General features: G+C 46.1%; 1 protein-coding gene across 1 annotated transcript in view; it reads right to left on the minus strand.

The window, feature by feature from the left end:
• ptpn11a (protein tyrosine phosphatase non-receptor type 11a) overlaps positions 1 to 21,444 on the minus strand; it is a 74,395-nt gene that overhangs the window by 9,481 nt on the left and 43,470 nt on the right. Inside the window, exons 10-14 of the mRNA XM_070887957.1 lie at positions 18,906 to 19,037; positions 18,620 to 18,774; positions 12,351 to 12,418; positions 11,487 to 11,638; positions 2,422 to 2,537 (exon numbers count right to left, since the gene is read on the minus strand). Of these exons, the coding sequence (XP_070744058.1) occupies positions 2,422 to 2,537; positions 11,487 to 11,638; positions 12,351 to 12,418; positions 18,620 to 18,774; positions 18,906 to 19,037 (623 nt within the window). The remainder of the gene's footprint in view (positions 1 to 2,421; positions 2,538 to 11,486; positions 11,639 to 12,350; positions 12,419 to 18,619; positions 18,775 to 18,905; positions 19,038 to 21,444) is intronic.

Genomic DNA, 21,444 nt, shown 5'->3' on the forward strand with positions numbered 1-21,444 from the left:
AAAGGGAAGGGGGGTGGGGGGTGGGAGAAAGGGAAGGGGGGTGGGGGGTGGGAGAAAGGGAAGGGGGATGGGGGTGGGAGAAAGGGAAGGGGGGTTGGGGTGGGAGAAAGGGAAGGGGGTGGGGGGTGGGAGAAAGGGAAGGGGGGTGGGGGGTGGGAGAAAGGGAAGGGGGGTGGGGGGTGGGAGAAAGGGAAGGTGGGGGGTGGGAGAAAGGGAAGGTGGGGGGTGGGAGAAAGGGAAGGTGGGGGGTGGGAGAAAGGGAAGGTGGGGGGTGGGAGAAAGGGAAGGTGGGGGGTGGGAGAAAGGGAAGGTGGGGGGTGGGAGAAAGGGAAGGTGGGGGGTGGGAGAAAGGGAAGGGGGGTGGGGGGTGGGAGAAAAGGGAAGGGGGGTGGGGGGTGGGAGAAAGGGAAGGTGGGGGTGGGGAGAAAGGGAAGGGGGGGGTGGGAGAAAGGGAAGGTGGGGGGTGGGAGAAAGGGAAGGTGGGGGGTGGGAGAAAGGGAAGGTGGGGGGTGGGAGAAAGGGAAGGTGGGGGGTGGGAGAAAGGGAAGGTGGGGGGTGGGAGAAGGGAAGGTGGGGGGTGGGAGAAAGGGAAGGTGGGGGGTGGGAGAAAGGGAAGGTGGGGGGTGGGAGAAAAGGGAAGGTGGGGGGTGGGAGAAAGGGAAGGTGGGGGGTGGGAGAAAGGGAAGGTGGGGGGTGGGAGAAAGGGAAGGTGGGGGGTGGGAGAAAGGGAAGGTGGGGGGGTGGGGGGTGGGAGAAAGGGAAGGTGGGGGGTGGGAGAAAGGGAAGGTGGGGGGTGGGAGAAAGGGAAGGTGGGGGGTGGGAGAAAGGGAAGGTGGGGGGTGGGAGAAAGGGAAGGTGGGGGGTGGGAGAAAGGGAAGGTGGGGGGTGGGAGAAAGGGAAGGTGGGGGGTGGGAGAAAGGGAAGGTGGGTGAGAGAGGTGAAGGGAAGTGGGGGGAGGAAGGTGGGGGGGGAGGAGAGGAGAGGAGAGGAGAGGAGAGGAGAGGAGAGGAGAGGAGAGAGAGAGAGAGGAGAGGAGAGGAGAGGAGAGGAGGGCTGGAGGGGAGGAGGCAAGATGCCGGGCGGGCGGGCCCCACCAACGACGCAGATGCCTGGCTGCTGCTAAAGACTTCGGGCGCGGTCCGCCGCCAGCAAGATGCCGGACAGGCAGGCCCGCCAATGATGTGGAGGGAGGGGAAAGGTGGGGGGAAGGAGGGAGGCCAGAGTCCGATCTTCACTGGGGAGACTATTCGGCGTGCTTCGGGCTCCTCCCACGCAGCCTCGGGGGCGAGGAGCTACTGCACATGCGCGCACATTCTAGCGCGCATGTGCAGCGGTCCCGGTACTGTTTTCAGCACAGGGTCCTGGCTCCGCCCCGACCCCTTGTGCTGCGCCACACCGAGCACGAAGACGTCCCGAGGAGCTCGCAGAATCACAAGGTAAGTTTTCCGCGCCCTTTTTATTGCAATAAATCGGCGCACCTTATGGGGGTGCGCCGTTCTTAGAGGGCGGAAACTTGGGCCGCACGATCCCACTGCTGCAGCACACAATTACTTTAGTGGAGACTTGAACTGAACTGAACTCACCCATTGTCGGAGAGCCCTTCAATTGACATAGGCAGTGCAATGTATTCCTTTGAAATAGGTGTATGTGTGTTCATACCACAGACTTTCAAACTGGAGTTTGCAGACTTTGGGGGAACGGGCTGAGAGTGCATCCATAAAGTTAATGGATTTTTATCTGCAATCAGACATACCACATACTCAGCAATGAGAGCACGCTATTCGTTTGGGCAACTGCAATGGTCTTTTGGAAGCGAGGATAGATCCCCCAGGACTGTGCCAACATTTGCAGAGGATCTCCACAAGGAAAGGTTTGAATACCATTGGTTTAAGCTGTTTGGGTTCACGTTTACTCATCTAGTGATACATGGGCCTGAATGCAGCCTAAAAGGGATGGAACTATCAATTTGGGCATTCAGTATCGGAAACAATGCAGGCTAGACACAGAGTAAAGCTCCCTCTATTTTGCCTCAACTTCAGAAAAGCACCTCACACTGTACCACAGGGCATTGTGTTTCTCTCACCTTCACTGTGGTTCCTCTGACCATGCTCGGTGCCAACTAACAAACTATAGGCAGCTTCATACTATACATTTACATCTACTACAAAATGAGTCGGGGCCACCTCAAACTCATTCACTTTGGACCCCTGGAACCAGCAGAGAGAAAACATTTCTGTCTCTTTAGTTTGGGCAACATGTAAGCCCAGGTCAGAGCTGAAACAACAGAGTGCACCATTCACTTCAATCACTAGTCAATATTATACAACTTATGGGAGCAAAGAGTTAATGACGGAGTGAATGGGCAATATCACAGTAAGTATGGGAATGGTGCAAAATCATGGTGAAATCGACTGTACTTACTCTGTACACACTGGGTTGGGTGTGCAGGGTGGGAAAGGACTTTGATCCCCTCCACACGTCAGGTCTGATAAGGAATATTTGATGTTTGTGTATTCCCGGCCTTTTATCTTGCTTTTCTGGAAAAGAGCCAGGTACCAGTTAGAATGTTTCCTAGAGTGTCCTTTACACAAGAATTTGTTCAAACATGAACCGAGTTATTTTGGGAACAAAAAAAACTTCACAATCATTCTGCTCTTTCTACTTGCTGACAAAACCAGTACTGTACCCAACACACTCCCTGCAGCATGATTATGGAGAGGAGTACCCCACATATACCACACTCGCCTCGACTCTGGAGAGTGTCACTGTGGAGGCAGACACTAACAGCTTATACCAGCACACTCTGCACTCAGTAAAAACGCAGATGATAACTGAATTACTACACACAAACTGATGTGTACATAGCCAACAAATAATTTGGATCTGTGCCAAGGATAGAAATGAGCTAGGCTGCAAGGACATTTTGCAACTTTTTTGTATGGTAGGGCAGTCCAACATACCCTGTTGGTTATCCAATGCACATAGGAAGATAGCATAGAAAATAATAAAGGGAAGGAGGACAATGATGGCAAGGGAATAAATAAAGTTATAGAACAGGAGTCTAAAAAGATGGTTAAACATAAACTGAGAGCAAATCCTATTAAAAATGAGTTAAAGCGTACAGCAATGCACAGTGTCCGTAATAAAACAGGGGAGCTGGAGGCAATCGCGCGCTGCGAGGAACCAGGCATAGTAGGGATTACCGAGAAATTGCTACAGAAAAATCAGGACTGCAAATTAAATATTGCAGGGTACAATATATATTTAGAAAAGATAGAGGGAAAAAAGGGGAGGCGGACGGAGTAGCTGTACTTATTAGGGATAACATAATGGCAGTAGAAGAGGTAGGTAAAGGGGATAAGGGAATGGAGTTCCTACAATGTGTACAGGACTCCTTTCTAACCCAATATGCAAAATATGTAAAAAGCCCAAGGGAGGATTTGCTGTTAGATCTGGTGATAGGGAATGAACTAGAGCAGATAAGAGAAGTAAAAGTAGAGGAACATCTAGGCAATATTAATCATAATATATGTTTTAAGATGATAATTGAGAAGGACATAAGTATTACGAAAACTAGGGTAATAAGATTGGAGAAAAGCTGATTTTGAGGGGCTGAGAATAGAACTTGGAAAAATAAAATGGGCAACAAATGGGCAAGCAAAAAAACGATGTAGAATAGCAATGGGAGACATTTAAAGCGGTTTTCAACGGAGTACAGGAACAATATATTCCGCTAAAAGGAAAGAACAAACTAAACACTGATGAGACTCCATGGATGAATAAAGCCACAAGGGAACAACTGAGGCTAAAGAAAGAGGCATACAATATGTATATAGGCAGCAGGGGAGTGCATGATAAGGGAGAATACGAAAAGATTAGGAGAGAAGTGAAGAAAAACAATTAGTTCCTCTATGCCTTCCTATGAAATTAAATCAAGGAACATGAAGCAAAATCGTAAAGTATTTTAAGCGCACCTCAATAAAAAAAAAAGGTCGGGATGGGAATAGGACCATTAAGGGATAGACAGGAAAATACCACAGGTAACGAGAGAGAGATGGCAGAAATATTAAATAATTGTTTTGTTTCAGTATTGACCAGGGAGATAGAACAGGTGGACATGACATTGGATGATGAGATTAGTAATGAGATAAGTACATTTAAAATAAAGAGGGGATATATTAAATAAACGAATCAAACGCAAAGAATAAAACCCCTAGTCCAGATGGATTGCATCCACGCATTTTAAAAGAAACTAGGGAAGCGATAGTAGAGGCATTACTACACATAATTTGCAAGAAAAAGGAGTAGTGCCAGAGGATTGGCGAATAGCAAACTCAATACCTATATTTAAGGGGGATAGAAAATGTCCAGGGAATTAGAGACCAATCAGCTTAATATCGGTGGTAGGAAAAATAATGGAATCCCTACTAAAGAAGAAAATAGAACATCTAGAAACCAAAAATATAATAACGAATAGTCAGCATAGATTTCAAAAGGGAAAGTCTTGCTTGACCAACCTCATTGAATTTTTTGAAGAGTTAACAGAGAGAGTAGACAATGGTAATGCAGTGGATGTAACTTATCTAGATTTTCAAAAGGCCTTTGGATAAGGTACCCCATAATAGACTGACGAACACGGTCAGAGAGTGTGGAGTCAGGGGAAAAGCAGAATGGTTAGCTAGCTTCAAGACAGAAAGCAGAGAGTAAGGATAAACGGTTCACAGTGGCAGAAGGTGGGTAGTGGTGTTCCACAAGGATCAGCGGTGGGACCACTGTTGTTCACAATTTGTATTAACGATTTAGACTTTGGAATCAAAAGCACAATTTCTAAATTTGCGGATGACACCAAATTGGGGGCGAGTCAATAGAGAGTAGGACTGCAACAAATTACAGGAAAACATTAATAAACTTGCAGAATGGGCATATAATTGGCAAATGAAGTTCAACACAGATAAATGTGAGTTATTACATTTTTGGCAGAAAGAATAGGGAGGTAATTTATTATTTGGAGGGTGAGAGTCTCGGTGGGGTAGAGGAACAAAGGGATCTCGGTGTACAAATACACAAATCATGAAAAGTTGCGACACAGGCTAGCAAGGCCATAAAGAAAAGAAAACCAAGCACTAGGGTTTATTTCTAGAGGTATAGAATTGAAAATTAGGGAAGTTATACGAAACCTGTATCGATCCTTAAGAGTACTGCGTACTGGTCACTATATTATAAAAAGCATATAGAGGCACTGGAGAGCGTGCAGAGATGATTTACAAGGATGATATCAGAAATGCAAGGGTATACATATCAGGAAAGGATGAACAGGCTGGGTGTCTCTTCTCTTGAAAAAAGGCTGAAGGGTGACCTAATAGAGGTCTTTAAAATGATGAAAGGTTTTGATAGAGTGGATAGAGAGAGAGTGTTTCCACTTGTGGGGAAGAGCATAACTTTGAGGCCATCAATATAAGATAGTCACCAAGAAATCCAATAGGGAATTCAGAAGAACATTTTTCAAAGAGTGGTGAGAATGTTGAACTCGCTACCACAGGGATTGGTTGAAGCAAATAGTATTGATGCCTTTAAAGGGAGGCCAGACAAGCATATGAGGGAGAAGGGAATGGAGGGTTATGTTGATAGATTTAGACGAGGAAAGACAGGAGGCTCGAGTGGAGTATAAACGCCAGCATGGACTGTTTGGGCTGAATGGCCAGTTTGTGTCATATATCCTATGTAATAATTTACTGAGCTACCTGCCCTTCACTCCAGATGCTACTATATGTAAAATGGTTCCATTATTTTATCTACCCGATCTACAAAAATTGTAACAACTATTTAGAGAGCTTCTTTTCTTTGCCGAGGGCCACTGTACCTACCGTTGTCCACGGATGAGAGATGGAAGACACAAACAGCCATTTCTTCTGTGCCGGATATTAGAGAGACATATTCGCTGCCCAGCATTCGGGTGATCTCAGTTAAGGAGGCCCTGGCCTTCTGTGGTGTAGCTGTACCAAACTGATCCCATCAAATATGTTTGCACCCAAAATATGAGAAGCTAATATAGTATATACCAGAGCCACCTCCTACATAAATTTGCACATGAATTTGGTAGTGTTTTTTTTTGGAAAGTCCCCCTGTCCTGAAAGCACAGACTCTTGCTGGGATACTGCTTCGTGGATACCTCACCCAAGTGGCTAGTATTCAGGTATGAACACAACCAGTGAAAATCAGCCTGAACCTGTCTGCACCACACATCCAGATATGCACATTTTTTCAGCAGGAGTCACTGGAGAGCTATCAGTGGCAGGCACCCTGGCTAAATTTCCCTCTAATAGTTGAGGAATGCTGAAGAAAATTGATAATATTCCTACTGCCGCCAAAACAGCATGTGAAAAAAGCGGGATTATGGTGCTGAGATGGAAGATCAGCCATGATCATATTGAATGGCGGTGCAGGCTCGAAGGGCCGAATGGCCTACTACTGCTCCTATTTTCTATGTTTCTATGTTTAACAGAGATCAGCTAACTCAGGGGCTCCAACTTGGAATATCATTGGTGTATTTGGTTCCATTCCACACTGGGACTTGCATCTACCAACAGCACTGGGGAGCTGCCCATGGAGGTGATTTTTTTTCTACCCAATGCAAATTTACAAATATACTAACGCTGTTAATTAGAGTTGTTGTGTATCTGTAAAGCATGCACTCCCATGTTCCGCCACCAGGGAGCTCATCCCCTGAAGTCCCAAGGGATTCCAGCATCCTTTGGGAGCACTGTATATAAGCCGGCCCCCTAAGGCCTGATCCTCACTCTGGAGTGTCTTAATAAAGACTGAGGTCACTGTTACTTTAACCTCCCTGTGTGCAGTCTCATCTGTGTTAGGAACACAATAACTGGCGATGAGTATATGAATCCAACGCAAAGATGCAGCAAACTGTGGGCATCCTGGAGAAGTTCTCGGAGGGCGAGGACTGGGAAGCCTATGTCGAACGGCTAGACCAGTACTTTGTAGCCAACGAGCTGGACAGAGAAGGAAGCGCTGCAAAAAGGAGAGCGGTCCTCCTCACAGTCTGCGGAGCTCCGGGGTGAAACCCACAGATAAGTCATATGAGGAGCTGTGTACACTGGTCCGGGAGCATCTTAACCCGAGGGAGAGCGTGCTGATGGCAAGGTATCGGTTCTACACGTGCCAGCGATGTGAAGGTCAGGAAGTGGCGAGCTACGTCGTCGAGCTAAGGCGACTTGCAGGACAATGAGAGTTTGATGGCTACCTGGAGTAAATGCAGAGAGACTTTTTTGTACTGGGCATTGGCCATGAGACAAGGCGACGAAAACTTTTGACTGTAGAGACACCGACCCTCAGTAAGGCCATTGCGAAAGCATAGGTGTTTATGTCCACCAGTGATACCACCAAACAAATCTCTCAGCACACAAGTGCTAGCAATGTTCATAAATTAACTGGAACTGTGTTTGCGAGCAGAAATGTACAGGGCAGAACCCACGAGACTGCAACTGCCAGCAGGCCTCAGGTGACCCAGATGACTCATGGTCTCCAACAAAGGATGAATGCAAGGCAATTCACATCTTGTTGGCGTTGTGGAGGCCTCCATTCAGCCTATTCATGCCACTTCAAAAGGGTATGTTTGCAAGAGCTGTGGAACAATGGGGCACCTCCAACGAGCTTGCAAATGAGCTGTAAGCTCTGCAAAACCTGCTAACCACCACGTGGCAGAGGAAGATCGGTCCATGGTAGATCAAAGCAATTTCGAGCCTCAGAGGAGGCAGATGCTGAAGTACACGGGTTGCACACATTTGCGATGAAATGTCCACCTATAATGCTAAACGTAAAATTGAATGGCTTACCCATAGCCATGGAACTGGACACTGGCGCTAGCCAATCCATCATGAGTAAAAAGATGTTTGAGAGACTGTGGTGCAACAAGGCATTCAGACCAGCCCTGAGCCCCATCCACACGAAACTGAGAACGTACACCAACGAGCTAATCACTGTCCTGGGCAGTGCCATGGTCAAGGTCACCTACGAGGGCACGGTGCACAAACTACCACTCTGGATTGTCCCAGGCGATGGCTCCACACTGCTTGGAAAGAGCTGGCTAGGCAAAATCTGCCGGAACTGGGATGACATCCGAGCTCTATCACATGTCGATGAGGCCTCATGTACCCAGGATCTTAACAAATTTCCTTTCTTTTTGAGCCAGGCATTGGAAACTTTTCCGGAGCGAAGGTGTGGATCCACTTGGTCCCAGAGGCACGACCCATTCACCACAAGGCGCGAGCGGTAGCTCACATGATGAGGGAGAGTGGAAATCGAGCTTGACAGGCTGCAAAGCGAGCGCATCATCTCCCCAGTGGAATTCAGCAAGTGGGCCAGCCCGATTGTTCCAGTACTCAAAAGTGATGGCACGGTCAGGATTTGCGGCGATTATAACTATTAATCGTTTCTCGCTACAGGACCAATATTCACTACCTAAGGCAGACGACCTATTTGCGACGCTAGCAGGAGGCAAGATGTTCACCAAGCTCGACCTGACTTCGGCCTACATGACGCAGGAGCTGGAGGAGTCTTCGAAGGGCTTCACCTGCATCAACACGCACAAGGGACTGTTCATCTACAACAGATGCCTGTTTGGAATTCGGTCAGCTGCAGCGATCTTCCAGAGAAGCATGGAGAGCCTACTCAAGTCGGTACCACACAAGGTGGTCTTTCAGGACGACATATTGGTCACTGGTCGGAACACCGCCGAGCACCTACAAAACCTGGAGGAGGTCCTCCAGCGACTGGATCGCGTAGGGCTACGGCTGAGGAGGTCGAAATGAGTCTTCATTTCAATAGAAGTGGAGTTTTTGGGGAGAAAGATCACGGCAGATGGCATTCGGCCCACAGACGCCAAGACAGAGGCTATCGGGAATGCGCCCAGGCCACAGAACGTCACGAAGCTGCGGTCATTCCTGGGACTCAACTATTTTGGTAACTTCCTACCGGGGTTAAGCACCCTCTTAGAGCCCCTACATGTGTTATTGCACAAAGGTGAGAACTGGGTATGGGAAAAAAAACAAGTAATTGCTTTTGAGAAAGCCAGAAACATTTTATGCTCCAACAAGCTGCTTGTATTGTATAACCAGTGTAAAAGACTTGTGCTAGCATGTGACGCGTCGTCGTACAGTCGGGCGTGTATTACAACAAACTAACGTTGCGGGGAAGTTGCAACCCGTCGTCGATGCTTCCAGGACCTTGTCTAAGGCCGAGAGGGCCTACAGCATGATTGAGAAAGAAGCATTAGTGTGTGTGTTCAGTGTAAAGAAAATGCATCTGTACCTGTTTGGCCTCAAATTTGAGCTGGAAACTGATCACAAGCCCCTCACATCCCCGTTCGCTGAAAACAAGGGGATAAATACTAATGCCTCAGCCTGCATACAAAGGTGGGCACTCGAGCTATCAGCGTATAACTATACCATCCGCCACAGGCCAGACACCGAGAACTGTGCGGATGCTCTCAGTCGGCTACCATTGCCCACCACGGGGGTGGAAATGGCGCATGGTCATGGAAGCGTTTAAAAATGATAAATCATCTGTCACGGCCCGCCAGATTAGGACTTGGACCAGCCAAGATCCTCTGCTGTCCCTAGTAAAAAAAACTGCGTACTGCATGGGAGCTGGGCCAGTATCCCCATTGAAATGCAAGAGCCAATCAAGCCGCACCAGCAGCGAAAGGATGAGCTGTCCATTCAGACAGTAACCGTGTAGTGCTACCAAAAAAGGACAGGGAGACGTTCATCTCGGATCTCCACAGCACACACCCGGGTATAGTAATAATGAAATAGATAGCCAGATCTCACGTGTAGTGGCCCGGTATCGACTGTGACTTAAGAGTCCTGTGTACGGCAATGCAGCGTATGTGCTCAGTTGAGCAACGCGCTGAGAGAGGCATCACTAAGTTTGTGGGCCTGGCCCTCCAGACCATGGTCGAGGATCCATGTCGACTATTCCGGCCCGTTTCTCGGTAAAATGTTCCTGGTGGTGGTGGATGCTTTTTCAAAATGGATTGAATGTGAAATAATGTCGGGAAGCACCGCCACCGCCACCATTGAAAGCCTGAGGGGCCATGTTTGACACCCACGGCCTGCCTGACATACTGGTCAGTGATAACGGGCCATGTTTCACCAGTGCCGAATTTAAAGAATTCATGACCCGCAATAGGATCAAACATGTCACCTCGGCCCCGTTTAAATCAGCCTCCAATGGGAAGGCAGAGCGGACAGTACAAACCATCAAACAGGGCCTTCAACGAGTCACAGAAGGCTCACTCCAAACCCACCTGTCCCGAGTACTGCTCAGCTACCGCACGAGACCCACTCGCTCACAGGAGTGCCCCCGGCTGAGCTACTCATGAAAAGGACACTTAAAACCAGACTCTCGCTGGTTCACCCCAACCTGCATGATCAGGTAGAGAGCAGGCGGCAGCAACAAAATGTATACGATGGTCGTGCCACTGAGTCACGGGAAATTGATCTGAATTACCCTGTGTATGTGCTAAACTATGGACATGGTCCCAAGTGGATCGCGGGCACGGTGATAGCTAAAGAAGGGAAGAGGGTGTTTGCAGTCAAACTAGACAATGGACAAATTTGCAGAAAGCACCTGGACCAAATGAGGCTGCGGTTCACAGATTGCCCTGAACAACCCACAGCAGACACTTTTCTCGAGTCCACAACACACATCCAAGGGATCAACGACACCACGCCGGACTAGGAAATCGAACCCATCACGCCCAACAGACTAGCAAGGCCAGGTTCACCTAGCAGCCCTGCAGGGCCAACAACACGTCAGCCCAGCGAGGGCACAGCCAACACACCAGAACAGACATTTGTACTGAGGCAGACCACCAGGGAAAGAAAGGCTCCCGACCGCCTCACCTTGTAAATAATTTTCACTTTGACTTGGGGGGGGGGGGGGGGGGGGGGTGCAGGGGTGATGTTGTGTATCTGTAAAGCATGCACTCCCATGTTCCGCCACCAGGGAGCTCATCCCCAGCATCCCTTGGGAGCATTGCATATAAGCCGGCCCGTAAGGCCTGTTCCTCACTCTGGAGTGTGTTATGAAAGACTGAGGTCACTGTTACTTTAACCTCCCTGTGTGCAGCCTCATCTGTGTTAGGAACACAATAAGAGTGATGGAGCTTCGGTAACAGTCAGGATCCTCCAACTATAAAGACACCATACATAATTTATTCATACTATTGACATTAAACACGAGAAGATCAAAACTTATTACCCACTCACTGAATCTCCTTTTCCAAGCACGAGTTGGATAGAATGGCTCCTTCCCATTGACTGAAGTCCTATACCTGTCTGAATCTGTCTAATTTTATATTTTAATGAACAATTAGCTATAAACAGGACAGTGAAAAGACAATTGTTTGTGCAGCAGAACATTTTAAATACAAGTTTGAACATTCCTGCTCGCTGCGCATGGAGTACCTGTTCCTCCTCGATCCGACGCTGCAGTGTTTCAATGTAGTGCTGAACAGCCATGTAAATGAACCGGTACTGAGCCTCCGTTTGAACCATCCCCGAACGCTGTGATCGCACCATCTGGATACTCTTTGGAACATCGATGTCACAGTCCACACCTACAGGGCAGAGTCCCACATTGCACATCATCTCTCCAGCGAAGGAATTACAGACCAAGCCATCCCCAAAGCACAATTTACAAAGCATAATACAACAGATCTCAGTACAATATTTATATAAACCATCAACCACAACCCACAGGCAGCTACATTCAAGTGCCGTCTCATAGAGCTCCAGATGCCACACAGGAATTTATTGTTAATTTATAGTTATCCACAGGACAAGAGAACTATGGAAGTGTTTCACTTAAAATAATGCTTTTGCACTAATGATGCAGATTCGGCACAAGAACAGCAAGTATATCAGTCATTTCAGAGGGCAGTTAAGAGTCAACCACATTGCTGTGGGTCTGGAGTCACACGTAGGCCAGACCAGGTAAGGACGGCAGATTTCCTTCCCTAAAGGACACTAGTGAACCAGATGGGTTTTTACAACAATCCGTTAGTTACATGGTCACCATTACTGATATTAGCATTTTTAATTCCAGATTTAATTAATTAACTGAATTTAAATTCCCCAGCTGCCATGGTAGGATTTGAACTCCGGATCATTAGTGCAGGCCTCTGGATTATTAGTCCAGTAACATAACCACTATGCGCTAGCATATCCTCAATTCAAAATGGCTGGGTTTCTGGAAGAATATGGCAGGAATCCCTTTTTTGTGGAAACATACAATTGACTGAAGACAGCCATTGCGCGTTGCATACCCACCTTTCTCTCTGATGATGTCGATCAGGATGTCGATCACAATAAAGGTTCCTGTGCGCCCAATCCCCGCACTGTTGGAAGACAAGACTTGATTTTCAGTGTCTAATGCACTCACTAACCCCAAACCTTTCAGGATTAGTTCACAAAAAGTTTAAATTTCAGCCAATTGGATTTCAGAGACCAAAAGTTCACAATTAAATATGTATCGATAGGGGGCATTCTGCTGATATCGGGGCTAAGAGCTATTACTGGGATAATGCAGGAAGAGTTTTACTTTTAATATGTTACATCTGACATAGGAGCACTTGATACTTGCAATGAATGCAAAAAATAGGAACTGCTCTATTCCAAGTGCCAACATGTCCAAGTTTAATGAGAGAGATTCATTGTTGGGGTATTTACCATTTTGGGTGGGGCACATAGGAAGGGGCGAGAGAGGGAGAGGGAGAGGGAGGAAAAAGACTTGCATTTCTATAGCGCCTTTCATGACCTCTGGACGTCTCAAAGCGCTTTACAGTCAATGAAGTACTTTTGGAGTGTAGTCACTGTTGTAATGTGCGAAACGTGGCAGCCAATTTGCGCACAGCAAGCTCCCACAACAGCAATGTGATAATGACCAGATAATCTGTTTTTGTTATATTGATTGAGGGATAAATATTGGCCATGGAATCTTTTACGTCTACCCGAGAGGATGGTTTAATGTCTCATCTGAAAGACAGCACCTCCGACAGTGCAGCACTCCCTCAGCACTGCACTGGAGTCAGCCTAGGTTTTTTTTTTTTTTTAAAAGGTATTCAAGTTCTTGGAGTGGGACTTGAATACACAACCTTCTGATTGAAAGACGAGTGTGCTACCCTCTGAGCCACAACTGGCACGAGAAAGACAGAGATAGAGACAGAGACAGAACAAAAGAAAAGGCAAGGGGTCCCACTGCTATCTCTGTTGGAAAGTGTGTGGACGAGCAAGGACGGATGTCGGTATGATTACAGACCATGCTGAAACTCGCTGTCTTTGTTCACACTAAAAAAGAAATGGTCACTTGAGATACCGTGAGACCACTGGCTTCCGTGGAACTGTACCCCAGTGAGAGTCAGCATCTTCAGCAGAGGAGAAAATTACAAGAACAAAAATATGTTTTAAAAAGTAAATTCAATCAGCCGTCCTCTCTCTCCAAGGGACGCTGCGGCAGGATCATTATTCTACAGTTAAGCTGTGCCGTGAATTTTGTCTGCTCTCCCAATTGATGCTGAAAAAATTCATTAAAAATAATAAAATGCACTCTCATATTTAACTCTATTAGCCCTGTCACAATGTTTTAGTTTTCCCTTTTTAGCTTTTGAGGGGAAAAAGCGATTGCTGTCACAGTATTTAAATTGCTGTTTGTGTTTATAAACCCACACATCACAGTGACTGCACCACACGACACAAGTGTGGCCCAGTGACCAGCTTTTGGCAAAGGATCAAATCTCACTTCCTCCTCCATAACATGGAGATTCTAGCTACGACGGATTCTCCATTGGAACAGCCAGTTAAAGCTTATATAGAGCAGGTGTCCCCAGATTCCATCCCTAGTCTGTGCTGGGTTGACATCAGCCACGGTGTTGACAAAGTCCGGGACCCCTGACTGGGAACTGCTGATGTGGATACCAAGGCAGGGCCAGATCAGCTGGGATTTCTCCCAATTGAGTAGCATTGCTTTTTTTTAAATTTGGTGCTTCAGGGAGCTACTGGACTCACCAGCTATGGGGAGATACATTAAAAAATATCATTGCACAAAAAGAGCCACTCACTTTGTATTCCTCAAAATAATCCCAAATATTTCTGATTAATAAACATTTCATTTGAATATCAAAGTCAAGATGGAGGAGGACATGTTAACCTGCTCCCAGCTCTTTGCCAGTGACACTTATAGCAACCAGTTTATGCAAAATATGCAAGTGCAGCTTGGTGGATCTGGGAAATCGAGAAGGGTGTGGACAGACGTCACCCTCACCCTCACCGAGGAAGTTCAAATTGCAGGGCTAAGTTCTATACCCGTCTCCTGACAACCAATGGCTACAGTGCCTGGACTGAAATTCAGATTGTTTTATTTTAAACTCAGTGAATTAACAGGCGATATAGGACTTTTAGAAACCACGCTCAACAATCTTCGGTTTTGCAAATTAGGCAGCAGTGGAACAGCACAGGGATGTCCCGTGCCATAAAACATCTGTTTCACACTGGGACCACTGAAGTTTCAAGCCAATTAAGTGTAGGCAAATTCTACAACAGTTGCTCTGCTACAATTTTTAATAAAAATCAAGAAATTACAAATCACAACAGGACACAGCTAGATCAAACAGAATTTTTTTTTTTTTTTAAATGGTGTCCTGGTTTACTTGATGTATTTGCACATTGTCACAGTATTTACAGGCAAGCACATGGTCAGTATGCTTTGCGTATCTGTACAATAACTTTTAACACGTCACAAATACGCCGGCCATGGTGGTGTGGAGAAGAGAGTTGTGTAGGCGTGTAGAGACTATTCTGTGCTATTGGGTTGGATCAACGTCTTGGGACAGGGAGCAGGTAATGGTATGTTCCCATTGCCTATCCAGCAACAGCTGCTCCGTGTCCGTGTTGGAATGTATTGTGGGAGTATGCCACTCATTCCTTAAAAACAGTACACAATTGAACATGGACTGGATTCCAATCAGGAGAATGCCATTTTACACTGAATTTAAAAAAATGTATTGACAGGATGTGGACGGCTCTGGCAAGGCCAGCATTTATTGCCCATCTCTAATTGTACTAGAGAAGGTGGTGGCAAGCCTCCTTCTTGAACTGCTGCAATCCGTGTGAGGGAGGGAGTTCCAGGATATATTATCTCGTAGATGGTACACACTGCAGCCAATGTTGCACCAGTGGTGGAGGGAGGTGAATGTTGAAGGTGGTGAATGGGGGGCCAATCAAGTGGGCTGCTTTGTCCTGGATGGCGTTGAGCTTCTGGAGTGTTGTTGGAGCTGCACTCATCCAGGCAAGTGGAGAGTATTCCATCACACTCCTGACGTGCCTTATAGGTGGTGGAAAGACTTTGAGGAGTCAGGTGGTGTGTCACTCGCCGCAGAATACCCAGCCTCTGACCTGCTCTTGTAGCCACAGTATTTATGTGGCTGGTCCAGTTAAGTTTCTGGTCAATGGTGACCCCCAGGATATTGATGGTGGGGGATTTGACCATGTCATTTAATATCAAGGGGAGGTGATTAGATTCTCTTGTTGGAAATGGTTATTCCCTGGCACTTGTGTGGCATGAATGTTACTTGCCACTCATCAGCCCAAGCCTGGATGTTATCCAGGTCTTGCTACATGTGGGCTTGGACTGTTTCATTACCTGAGGAATTGTGAATGGAATGGAACACTGCAATCATCAGCAAACATCCCCACTTCTGACCTTATGATGGAGGGAAGGTCATTGATGAAGAACCCATCAACTGCCCTGAGGAACTCTTGCAGCGATGCCCTGCAGCCGAGATGATTGGCCTCCAACAACCACAACCACCTCTTCCTTTGTGCTAGGTATGACTCCGGCCAGTGGAGAGTTTTCCCCTTGATCCCCATTGATTTCAATTTTACTAGGGCTCCTTGGTACCACACTTGGTCAAATGCTCCCTTGATGGCAAGGGCAGTCACTCTCACCTCATCTCTGGAATTCAACTCTTTTGTCCAAGTTTGGACCAAAGCTGTAATGAGGTCTGGAGCAGAGTGATCCTGGCGGAACCCAAACTGGGCATCGCTCATCAGGTTATTGGTGAGTAAGTGCCGCTTGATAGCACTGTCGACAACACCTTCCATCACTCTGCTGATGAGTGAGAGTAGGCTGATGGAGCGATAATTGGTCGGATTGGATTTGTCCTGCCTCTTGTGGACAGGACAAACCTGGGCAACTTACGACTTTGTTGGGCAGATGCCAGTGTTGTATCTGTACTGGAACAGGTTGGCTAGAGGCTGTGGCTAGTTCTGGAGCACAAGCCTTCACTACAGCTGGGATGTTGTCGGGGCCGATAGCCTTTGCCGTATCCAGTACGCTCAGCCATTTCTTGATATCATGGAGTGAATCGAATTAGGGTTTAAAGTTGCCCTGATCTGTACTCACACCCTACTAGCAGAGCTAGATTAGTAGGCTGGTTACCCTCTGTACTGAGGAGCACAGGAATAGCAGAAAAGGAGCTTGAGGGGCCAAATTCAAAAAAGCACATTATTAAGATTATGAGTGACGAGGTCATTCAGCTCAGCCTTCGAGAAGGACCTACCATCTTCCCTCATAGTATCCTGTCTCTAGTTTCTGCTCCCCAGAAGACCATTCTGGGTATTAATCAATGTGAAGTGGTGCTGTTTCTAATTTTCACATTTGTCCCATGGATCAATTTGAAATAGTGCTGTGGATTAACCGGTTCTATTCTGCCAAGTACCTTCTACACCAGTAGAAGGCCCCCTCATTAACTGTCTTTCAAGGCTTAAGAGTTTACATTTTTCTAGACTTCCCCAATAATTCTTGGCTCTAATAATAGAATGAGTCTTGTGGTTCTTCCGTGCAGCCTTTCCAGGGCTTGAATATTTCTCATGTGCTTTAGTGACCAAAACTGAAGCAAATGTACAACCGGCCCATGTTATATAGCTTCAGCATGACTGCATCAGATTTATACTCTGATTTGGCAATACAGCTCAGAATTGTTTGTTTTGTTGATTAATGCTTAGCAATAATTGGACATGGTAAGTGTTGGGTTTACTATCACTCCCAGATCTCCTCCAGCCTCTCTCCTAGCTAGTTCAACACCATTAAGCTTAAATAATGAGCACATGACAGCAACATCCACGGCAAGGGTCCAATTGAAAGGTTGAACTATCAACACGAAATGATCTCAACTTTACATTTAGTCTGTAACTTGCTCGTTTATACTGAAATATTCTTAATGTTGCAGCTGTTCATTTGACATGCACGTTTTTCAACAGTAAATGTAAAATTAAAATGATTGTTAGAGTTTGAGAGAGGACACAAAGTAATTAGATCACAAGGCAGGGACTGCACTTTAAATTTTGAAAAATATAAAGAAAGCTCACTGAGATGCATACTACACTGCAGTAATGGTATGCAATCTTTCACATCCACTTGCTCACTGTACTAGACCCATTGCTTATCCGCAGTCCTAATGCAGAACAGTCCAGCAACCCCCTCAGTACAGAATCAGGAAGGAACCAGGTTTGATTTGACTTGTGCTGAATTAGCCGATTTCAGCTGGAGTGGCAGTAAGAGTTTACATGTTACATCTGGCTTCAGCAACCTTGGATAGTGGGGGATTGGGGGAGCAGTAAGCGTGTTACATCTGGCTTCAGCAACCCTGGACAGCGATGGGGGGAGGTAACGAAAATGCTTACAAAAAAAAAATCTCAGCCAGGATTTCAGCTCCCGAGTGTTGTGCACATATGAAATTGAGAGAAGATAGGATTGGGCTCAGCTGTGATGAAGAAGTCAAATAGAATTGCTTCAGTGTCTAGGCTCACACACGAATAGCAGCCACTTGGTGAGGTACCGGAGGCAACTGGCACCCGTGGAATTGTATCTAATGGACATCCTGAGATAGGGTGGCAGAGAGCAACAGTAAAATCCAGATACAAGTAAATAGTCTCAGTGAGGAGATATTAAAAGATATGAATGTAAAGCAGGATCGTGTGTTGGGGAGTGGAACAATAATTTTTCCATTTTCAATGGCAGTCTCAAGTTCTTACAGGTCAAAGACAGACAACGATCCGCTCCGACAATCTACAAACCAAACCTCACAAGACCTGCTCTATGGCATCAGGTGAGACACCAATTTCCTACACCAGTCAGTGTGGGTGGCCTCCCCGATAAAGACTGCACTTTAGTGTCAAAAAGGGGACTGTGGATTCACACACACTATAAACAAAGTTACAACTTCGCTATTTCATGCCAAACCCTTACTCAACAGAAAAAGAGCTTTATCCCATCCACTTGTGACACATTTAAACCTAGATGAAAAGTGAGAGTCCTAATCCACTGAACAACCCAATTACTAGAGGAACTCAATTGGTTTGAAGTATGTCACAGGTAACCAGCAATAGCTCACCAGTAACAATTATACCAATTCATTTTCAAATACTGCAAAGTAACAGTATTAGACTATTGATATTGTTGCAGAGAGGACGCATATGTCAAAAAGATTAAGCTTCATCAATATTGGAGTTAAATCTTCTCCAAACCCAATCTTTTCCTGTACCTGCAGTGCACAACGATCGGCCCCGTTTCTGGGATGTTCTCCTGTTTGATATTTACTTCTTCCAGGAAATCCAGGACACCACCCGGATCACTGGGAACACCATGATCTGGCCATGTTTTGAAGTGATATTGCCACACAGTCCTTTCAGTGCTCCCCTAAAACAGAGATTTCTATTTAAAATCAGGCAAATGGAACTACTCTCACCCCTCCAATAACAAACTTAGGAGGGGGAAACACACACATTCACCTCCCCCACCCCCCATTGCAATTCCTACCCCACTCTTACCTGCCCTACTTTAGAGAGTTTGAGTTCCCTCAAGATATAGTCGTGGGCTGGGTTCTCGCGAACATTCCTGACACGCATACCGCCATATTCCTTCAAAGACATCTCATCTGGCCAGTATTTCACACATTTGCTCTGAAATAGATGCATTAGCATAAGGAAGTTTACTTCAAGCATTAGGGTATATAAATTTAGCAAGCTGTCTTGGAGAAGAATGAGAGAGGAAGGGCTGCACTATGAGGCAGAACATTCAACAAACATCACTCCCAAGTTCAGATTCACATTCAGGGCTCAGACTGTTTTTTGTGTCCCTGTAGTACACCATAGCCTGTACAACTTTACCTCCATCGTCTTGTATCGCTCCCTCCTTTAAATATTTATCCAATATTCCTTGGTCTTTGGATTCCACAGTCCAGAAACCCTGTATAAAGACATTTCTCCTACTTGCTCTCCCAATTCTCAGTGATCCTTCATCACTGAGCCTCTAACCAGAGAAAGTAGACAGTGAAAAGGGAAAGACTAAACTCTTGATAAACCTCTTCAATCTCCTCTTGGTCTTCTCTGCTCCAGTGGAAACAACTTGCATTCATGGAACACGGTTAATTTAGAAAAACATCCCGTGCTTCACAAAGGTATAATAAAAAAGGACGATGAAGCAAATAGTTCCTATATTTCAAGTCTCTCCTTGCAATTCATGAGGCTTATAAAATTTCTGAACATAGAAGTTTGCCATTCAGCCCGTCATGCTTGCGTTAGCTATTTGCCAGAGCAACCCAAAACCGAATGTCAATGAAGTTAACCTTAAATGTCAAGTTGTACATTTGGCAGGTTTCTTACCTTACAACAACAAAAGTCTGGAATTGCACAGGTCACGTAAGCATGCAGAACAGCACCTCATCTTTCAATTAGGCACTATACAGCCTTCCAGACTCAACATTGAGTTCAACAATTTCAGACCATAACCTCTGCCCCCATTTTTCAGATGGCAGCGGTTGCTGATGATTCTGCTATTCCCATTTACACCTCCTCTAGACCCATCTTTTATTTCTTTACTTGTCCCATTACCATCGCCTTTCACCTTGCACCATCATCCCATGTGTCATTTAATCTCTCCTGCCTTCCACCAAGTCACAGACCTCCCCCTTTTGTTCTCCCCCTGCCTTTGTACTTGCTTAAAGTCCGTTACATCTCTAACCGGTTCCAGTTCTGATGAAAGGTCATCGACCTGAAACGTTAACTATTTTTCTCTCCACGTATGCTGCCTGACCCGCTGAGTATTTCCAGCATTTTCTGTTTTTAGGTCAAAGAAGATCTGAAGGTTAATGTTTTTGGTGGAAACATCTGAAATATTAAATCTATAATACTGCATTTCTCTTTCAGGTACTAACTGACCTGCTGTACATATACAGCATTCTCTCTGTATTTCAGAGTAGGTGATCTTTTATGCCATGGCCCATGGGTAGTCTAGAGTGGCAGTTGTGATGGCTTATGGTGAGCCAGGGATTGGGGAACAGTGCGCAAGGGGCCTAGGAGCAATGAAAAGCTGGAAATAGTGGACTTGGAGAGTGGGGAAGGGGTGGGGAGGAGGAGAAGAGAAAAGGAGGGGAACAAAGCCAGCAAGTGTAGCACAGCACTGGATGAAGAGGCAGAGAAATGCAGAACAGGGATCAATTGGAAGAGGTGGACTGGGGAAGGGACCACGTAGAGTGGGACCCACATCAGTGGATGAGGGTAACCAGGAAGTGCAGTGGTGGGGGGGTGTAGAAGTGCAGCACGTCATGCATGGGGCCAGGAAGCACAGAGGTAGTTGGGGGACATGTGGAGTACAGAATTTTAAAATTAAAGTCACTGGACCTCAGGAGACGTTAACTTGTTTAATCGCACGGAGGATGTGGTGAACCTTGATGGCAGCTGTTAGTAGAATTACCCTCCCTCTTCAGATCTGGTTTTCAATCAGAAGACTATGTGGGACAAGTTATATTTGCTTGCCCAATCAGATGGTGAATCTTTAAAAGCATCAAACTATGACAGATAAAGCTGCAGCCTTAACTGCATCTTGGAATTATAATCTATCAGAATACACACTAACACATTGCATTGAGAGAGTTGTAATCCATTCGTGTGACATTGAGACAATGGGGCTTTCTGGGACTCTTGTTTTGGATCTTGGGCTTGTAACAGAAGTGAAGTCCCAATCTTCGGTGGCAGACAGGCCTTCGAATGGAAATTTTCAGAGAGACTATTGAAACACACAGAAGAGAACTCGAGAGGTAAATTGAATGGTGCTGTTGTGAATTCTGCAATTGAATGTGAGACACACATCTTAATTCTCCACCCTCTGGTAATGATAAAAATGATAGTACACGGGCCGATTTCACCAATTCGGTTCTGCCTTTCTCGCTGTTTGTTTTATTGGCTGCTGTTCTCTGGGTTCCGATTCTTGGTTGGTAGCTTTCCTTCCTATTTGCCCATTAGCACGTTCCTACCTGTTCATTTGCAAGTGGCTGATTTATTAAAGTTATATTTAAGTCAATCAGGTGGA

Source organism: Pristiophorus japonicus, chromosome 8, assembly GCF_044704955.1.
Source record: "Pristiophorus japonicus isolate sPriJap1 chromosome 8, sPriJap1.hap1, whole genome shotgun sequence".
In the NCBI taxonomy this organism is placed as follows: domain Eukaryota; kingdom Metazoa; phylum Chordata; class Chondrichthyes; family Pristiophoridae; genus Pristiophorus; species Pristiophorus japonicus.